At 35.1% G+C, this 7,296-nt stretch overlaps 1 protein-coding gene and 1 long non-coding RNA gene across 2 annotated transcripts; both read right to left on the bottom strand.

Moving 5' to 3' along the window:
* Positions 1–286: 286 nt before the first annotated feature.
* On the bottom strand, positions 287–885 carry LOC141672860 (uncharacterized). Its single transcript, XR_012555720.1, has 2 exons — positions 636–885; positions 287–547 (listed from the first exon to the last, which is right to left on the bottom strand). It is a non-coding gene; the product is annotated as an uncharacterized LOC141672860 (long non-coding RNA).
* A 4,170-nt stretch (positions 886–5,055) lies between these two features.
* On the bottom strand, positions 5,056–6,508 carry LOC141672611 (endoribonuclease Dicer homolog 3-like). The gene is made up of 3 exons (XM_074479258.1): positions 6,311–6,508; positions 5,525–5,636; positions 5,056–5,442 (listed from the first exon to the last, which is right to left on the bottom strand). Exons 1-3 carry the CDS (start codon positions 6,453–6,455, stop codon positions 5,235–5,237), a joined length of 465 nt encoding a protein of 154 aa, XP_074335359.1. The 5' UTR covers positions 6,456–6,508; the 3' UTR covers positions 5,056–5,234.
* Between the last annotated feature and the right edge of the window lie 788 nt (positions 6,509–7,296).

Raw genomic sequence — 7,296 nt, 5'->3', positions numbered from 1 at the left:
TTAACAAGAGTCACCCACAATCTGACATCTTCCAATCTGCCGAGAATTAGATGAAATTTGGAAGGCAGGCACAACACCTCAGAAAATCCAATTAATATCTCACCATATTCAGTAAGCTATCATTTCGATAAAATAATAGTAGGGCTTCTAAAATAACTGCCACGATTGATTCTACAAGCCAAAGTTTGGAAAAATAAGCTAGGCAACTAAAGCCTACAACAACACTGCAAGTGCCTCTACAATAATCAAATGATAAATCCACTTTTATGTTAAAATGAAATTTCAATGAAGATAAAATCCCGGTAATAAGATAATTTAAAAACTGTTTACACAAGACATACAAAATGGGACTGCTGACCCTTACAAAAAGCCATTGCATACAAGCGAAATCAGATCCATAGCCATCACTTCATCAGGAACCGACCCACTTTTGAGCATTTCACGATAAATTATTAATGCATCCTTCAACCATCCTTCTTGCACATATCCTGCAATCATCGTACCACAAGAAACCCCATCTTTTTCAGGATTCCTGTCAAACAAATCTCTAGCCAAATTTACAGACCCAGTCTTAGAATATCCATTTAACATAACATTTCACAAAACTATATTATTCTCTGGCATATCACACTAACCTTCTCCGTCCTGCAAACACGACAAAACACAATAATATTAACCAAATTTGTCAAAATAAGACCAAAGCTCTCAAGACCAATCTTAACGACAAACCCATGAATAGCATTCCCTTAGCTTTCTTAACGCCTTTAATATGCGAATAAGCTGATTATATATACACTCCACATTATCTCCTCGCCGAATTTATGGCTCACTGTTCTGATGGTAAAAATTGGTATTGCCTTGGCACCCAGAGGCGGATCCTTTAAGGGGTACGACCCCTTAAATTTTTAGTTTAGTTAAATTTGTATATTCAAATTATATAAAAATTAAAAATGACCCCCTTAATTTTTGCAAAAAAAAAAATTGCCCCCTACTTAAAGTTTTTTTATGTCAAAAGTCAATTTATTGGGGCAACATTTATATGTGAAAGTTATACATTTTTTGTTTTAAAAAATTATGAGTTATAAATGAAAGTAGAAGTTAGGAATAGATGACAAAAAATGATAGGAATACATATTGAAAGCATTTATAGTTAAACCACTTTAACATCATCAATTTTGATTTTCATAGAACTATAATAAAGTTAATATGAAGTTGATTTCTTGCCTATTATCCCTTAATCCACATAATTATTTATCAGGTTTTGATTAGAAATCTATCCTTCAAAATTTCATCAAATACATCTTCTAATCACTGAAGATCAGCTAGCTTTTTAACTATATAGTTGACAGTTGATTTTCAAAATCTGAATGGTATTCTTGACCTCGTTCAAAAAATGGTTGAAAAACACAAAGATATGAGTGTAATTCGGTTCGGGAAAGCCGGGTTTCGAGACAGGTGTAATTCGAGTCGTGTTTAATTGAGTCTAGCGGGCTCGTTTAGTTAAACAAGTCTAAACCTCTACCCGAACCCGACTCGTTAATTTTCACGTGTCGAGTCGAGACGGCTCGTTTAGCTAAACGAGTCAGTTTTAACGAGCCTTCTCGTTCAAATTTACAATAAATCGAGCCTAAAACGTTACCAGAATTCGGCTCGTTTAATTTCACAAGTCGAGTTGAGCCGACTCGTTTAATTAAACGAGTCGAAACCTTTACCCGCACTCAAGCTCGTTTATGAAACAAGCCGAGCCCAGTAAAACGAGTTCGAGCTGGGCGGGCAGCTCGACCTGCCCGGATCGTATTACAATCTTACACAAAGATGTTGGTAAAATAGCTAGTGATTCTAACGGTTGCAACTGCAACAATTAAGAGAGGATTTTCAGTCGAAAATATTCTCAATAATTTAATATATAAGATCGTATTTTTGATTTTTTTAAGCCGAGCTCGAGCTTATTTCGAGCCGAACTCGAGCAGAACATGCCAAATGCCCGGCTCGAGTTCGTCAAAAAAAATTTCCGACCCCCCTTATATTCGAAGCTGGATCCGCCACTGTTGGCACCCACTGCAAGTTCAAAACTTTAACATCACTCTTTGCTTGGTGTTTAGGCAAGGTCTTCTAACAAAAGATAAAATGTCTCTGTATCATACATTACTCGTGCTTTATTTTTATGAAGTTTGTTTTATTCCTGCATGGTCGTGACTGTTGCTGCATGCCTAGAAAGTAGCTGTTGATCAGGTCATGGGGTGATGGACTAGAAGTAGGAGTCCACGAGAGTAATAATAGGAGACTTTGCTGAATATCAGTAACCTTCCAGTAGTGCAGTTAGAGTAGTATTAAATATGCATGTACTTCATTTTTAGTAAGTTATATGTTTTCTTGTTTTCTTATCAGCAGTTGAAAAAAAGAAGTACAATGTAGTTCTTGAGAGAGTTCCGCTCTTGTACATATCAGTTGCTATCTTGTTCATTTTGTAGATATAAATTTCTAATCTTTTATCACATCATCTTCAAATCCAAATAAATTGCCCGTAGTGGTACTACCACCTCATCAAGCTCCATTGAACTATTATATCATAGTACTTGAAGTTGAAAAGATGAAAACAAGAACCTTTAACGTATACGTACACGAGACAGATGTTAATAAAGTAGTATGTCTTGCTCCTTCCAGCTGACTGCAACTTGAATCCAGTCTGATAACGTTCCCTTTTGTTCACAGTTTACCCTAATGTAAAATAATCAGAACTCATGCACCAATTCGTCGTCCCTGGGTGCGAAGGAATTTCTTAATATTTAGGAGTTATTTTTGGATTGCTAATTTCCAATCTTAGCTTAAACTGAAAAAATTCATTTTTTGCATGGTAGGACTCAAATGTATTGATGCTGATGAAGCAATTAGTTGGTGCCACAAGAAGATTTGTCTCTGATAATGTGACAGTGCAATTCAATATGTAACATTGAATTGACTGAAAGCTTTTGACGTTATTATAGATTTTGACATGTTGATTCAAAGGGGCTGACAAAGGTTTCATAGAGTTTGAAAGTTTTTTCCAGTCGGCTTGCAGTGATTCAAAATACTCCTCATCGTAGATGTACGGTTTATAAGTTTTGAGACAAATTTATCAATCCAGACGTAGCCTTGGATTTCTTATTCAAATGACATACCACTTGTTCGCGTATCAATCTTTGACATACCACTTGTTCGCGTATCAATCTTTGGACAGTGAGAGAAGGTAATGGCGGATGAGTTATCTGCTAAAGAAAAGAGCCATCAGTTTCCATGGAACTGTATAATGCCTGAACGGATCTCATTCATAGTGCAGCCTCAAGATTAACAGCTTCACCATGTTCTTCTAAAGATGAAATGTCTCTCCACTTAAATATATAAAGAATGCAAACAAAAAGTGAGATGTGAGAAGAAATTAGATTAGACCATACAAACGTTAGTGACAATAGAATTGTATTATTCTTGCAGATCTAATTTTACGGGAATAGATAGGAAAATGCAACAGCCACATGGAAGTCAATTTTTTTTCTGCTGTGAATTCGATAGTTTCCTGAAATCGATTTCATTACATATTATGTGAAGCTGCAAATCAAGTCGCAACCTATTCCAAAAAACTTGTTTAACCAATAGAGAAATAATATTATCATATAATGCACACCTGCAGAAAGATGTTATGGCCCAAAGGCTAACAGAATTAGTTCAGAAAAGAAGCAGTTGGGAATATTATATCACAATTATTCACTACAAACCACAATGGATGACATTTGATAAGATATATACAAATTACCACAAATCATTATGTATCTCCACTTGACCTCCACCCTCCTGACCTCAAGGCCCAATTCCCTGACAATAATTCCAGCAAACCATTTTGGTTTTCCAGCTAGCAACATCAATTTTCCGATAATAAATGCAGGCATCACTCCACAGCCATATCCAATCACCACAGCTTCCCAAGTAAATCCACCAAAAAGGTAATCATCATCCTCGTCTTCATACTGAGATTGCATCACAGTATCATTTTGACACCCTTTAGACAATGGATTTCCATATAGTCCCAAGTTACCAATGTAGATATCATTATCAAATGTACTGAACTGAGAACCTTGTGGAATACGACCACTAAGTTGGTTGCGAGACAGATTAAGACGTTCAAGTGTGTATAAAATATATAGTTTCCAGATTACAAAATTTTGGGCAAAGGGAGCGAGAGGTACTATTACATAAAGAGGTCTTTTTATAGTTAAAAATCATTTCCCATGTTAATTATGAAATGATATACTCTCCCTGTACCTTATGGCCAGGTACTCTAAACTACCTGGTATTCTTTTGTCCGATGCATTTGTATAGTCTTTAGGTGCGAGTCAGAATTCATGACAAGGGGTGCACGCAATATGAGCACTTTTACAAAGTAATAGAAGATAGAAGAACAAGACTTTGAGCATAATTGTCACATTTAAAGTGGCGGAAGATCGGAGGCAAACACGGACACCAGCTCTAAAATTGGATGTATTGGCAAAGACTGGAGTAAACCAAGTCAAGTCAGGTCTAAAGTTGTGATAATGTGTAGGATACTATAATAACACTTTTCAACAATAGTCCGTGTATAGGGGGTGTGATAATCTGTAGAGTACTATAATAACACTTTTCAACAATAGTCTGTGCAGAGGGGGTCATTCCAACTACTGAGACTCTTCTGTTCAAAGCCTTAAATGTAAAGACGAAGACTCTGAGAAGTCATTTGGAGTTACACGACTAAATATAATCGACCGATTTTTTTACGTCTATTTACAATCGAAAATTTGTCGTAAATGATTTTACAAATACGACCAACCTTTTGCCACCATAATATAGATCATCCATAATATAGATCATTTGTTTGGAAATAGTTATTAGGTGACTTTTCATCCTCGCATATTGACATTAAGAAATCGAAAACTTATAAACGACCGAAAATGTCCAACATAAAATTATATAGTTCCAGAATTAAACTCTTACTAGTTCATTTTTTTTGCCAGATTACTACTTCATTAAACTACCACAAAACTTGATTAATGTAAATTAAATACATGAGCATTCTGATTAAAATAATAAAGCATAATTTTTAATTTATATCTGATTCTATTAGTATGTAAATTATATATAGTATACAAGCCCATGCCCCTGGCTCAAGTACTTGTATACATTTACCCTACTTCCTATGCATGTTCAGTTCTCTGTCACAGATAAAATCATCATGATTTATTGATGGAGAGAATTCCTCGTTGCTCAAGTTCATACAGCATCAGAAGACAAGCAGAGTCTAAAGAACTTTTCTTGTCTGCTCGTGGATGTCCATCGAGTACAACAACACAGCGGTCTGGAATGATTAAGGTGATCTGTGACGTGAAACTGCTGAAACCTTCCCTCTTTTCAGGGCCATCCATAAATACAATGGGAGATCTGCAATAGAAGTAGCTACATTAGCTGAACATCTACTTTTAAATTACAAAGTACAAAGTAACTGTCAAGTACGACATCTAACCTTGACTTCTTCTCAGTTGTCTCAAATTCAGGCAACGGCCACTGTTTTTTCTTGCAAACATCATAAAGGGCGACTCGCGGTGCACCTTTTTTCGTAGTAATTAATTTGATCGCTGCACGAAATGATTTGACAGGTACAACACATAATAGAGGTCAATTGCTCTGTACAAAGAACTGGAGTGTTCTAAATTAGAGTGTCCACATCAGGACACACATTTGCGTTTTTTTTTTTGCTTCTTCCATAATCAAGTTGATGCAATTGATTTGACTGGATTACTGAATTGCGTAATGGGATATTAATTATGGATAACGTAATCATCTTAACCAGAGTTTGGCCATCAATTGCTTGTATAAAAGAGATAAATATATAGTTTGAGTCTTAGTTTTCAATTCAAGAATTGTTAAGCAAGCCTTCTTCTACCTAGGATTTGCATGGGCAACTAAATACCTATGTTCACAGATACTATAATATTGCCAGTGCTAATTGAGGGCTCAAACTACCTGAGTGAAGGTTCTTTTTTATGAATATTCAGTAAATCCGTTTATGCAAGTCACATTAAAAAGTATAGGAGTCTATGGTATAGTATAGACTACAGTCTGAGAGTTTAATCCAATTATATTAGCAACTACTGTATACATCGTCTAGCTCCTCGATGTGCAAGTACTGTTATTATTCTTGCTTTAGTTACTAATATGGATGATTTCAAATCAACCAGGTCATGTATGATATCAAGAATAGCTACTTCGTATTTATTGAAGGAGTAAATAACATTTAATTGGCCCATACCGATTATGTTATGTTCAGCACTACCATTTGCATCAGGAGTGATGGTTGTGCTTTGAATATCACACGTCTTTTGTTTCTTAGTTGACGGATAATTGGACAAAGCTTCCGGACATGCTTGGCTGCAGCTCTTAATTACAGAATCCATTGAAGATGAGGCAATAGCATGATTCTCATTTTGTTTCTGCAATGAATATCCTCTACCCTGTGTGTGGAATATTTAAATATATTAGTGATGAAACGTCATAAAGCTCAATTGACAACATTTTCATATGTAGTAAATGTTATGGTCAGTAATCGATTAATAATAGGAATTACAATATTTGAATATTATGTTGTACATTCAGATATTCATTGCGGAAACAAAATGAGAATGAAATCCTATTATTGTAGATAGATCAACCATAAGAGTAGGACATTAATATTGAAATCCTAGGGAAGTAAAGACCAAGCACTACACAGGAAGTCCATTGAGTTTCCTTCTACAATGTTTAGTGATAAATTGAAGAAGTGCAAAAAAATATTTCAGGAATAAACAGTGAAAAAGGGGAAATAGAAAAAGAATTTAATATGTATCCCTAGTTTAAAAACTTGTTATCTTACTTGGCTAGAACCTGTCCATTTTCACTGGTTAAATTCTTTGATTAAAACATTATATTTGGCTCTCTTCCATTTTCTCTCCAAAGCATTCACGGCCTTCTTATCATAATTTTGTTTTTTACTTTTTTCTTACTAGCAGATAACCGAAGCACAAACCGAGATTCTTATGTTAATTTTGTACTAAATTTTTTTAGGAATATTATTTAAAAAAATTACTTGTTATACTTATCTGCTATTAACATAATATTTTTTTTAGAGATTGGATCTTGTGTAATTAAAGAGACTCAAGGTGTGCTTGAAGAAGACTCTTGGTGTTGGCATCTGTGGTAGCTTGAAGAGCTCTCTGAGTCTGGTGAATTAGTTTGAAGAGAGTGGATTCGAAGTGATGC

The sequence above is a fragment of the Apium graveolens genome, chromosome 7 (assembly GCF_009905375.1).
Source record: "Apium graveolens cultivar Ventura chromosome 7, ASM990537v1, whole genome shotgun sequence".
NCBI classification, from domain to species: domain Eukaryota; kingdom Viridiplantae; phylum Streptophyta; class Magnoliopsida; order Apiales; family Apiaceae; genus Apium; species Apium graveolens.
The sequence above is the reverse complement of the archived record's forward strand: the minus strand, read 5'-3'. Positions and strand labels throughout refer to the sequence as shown.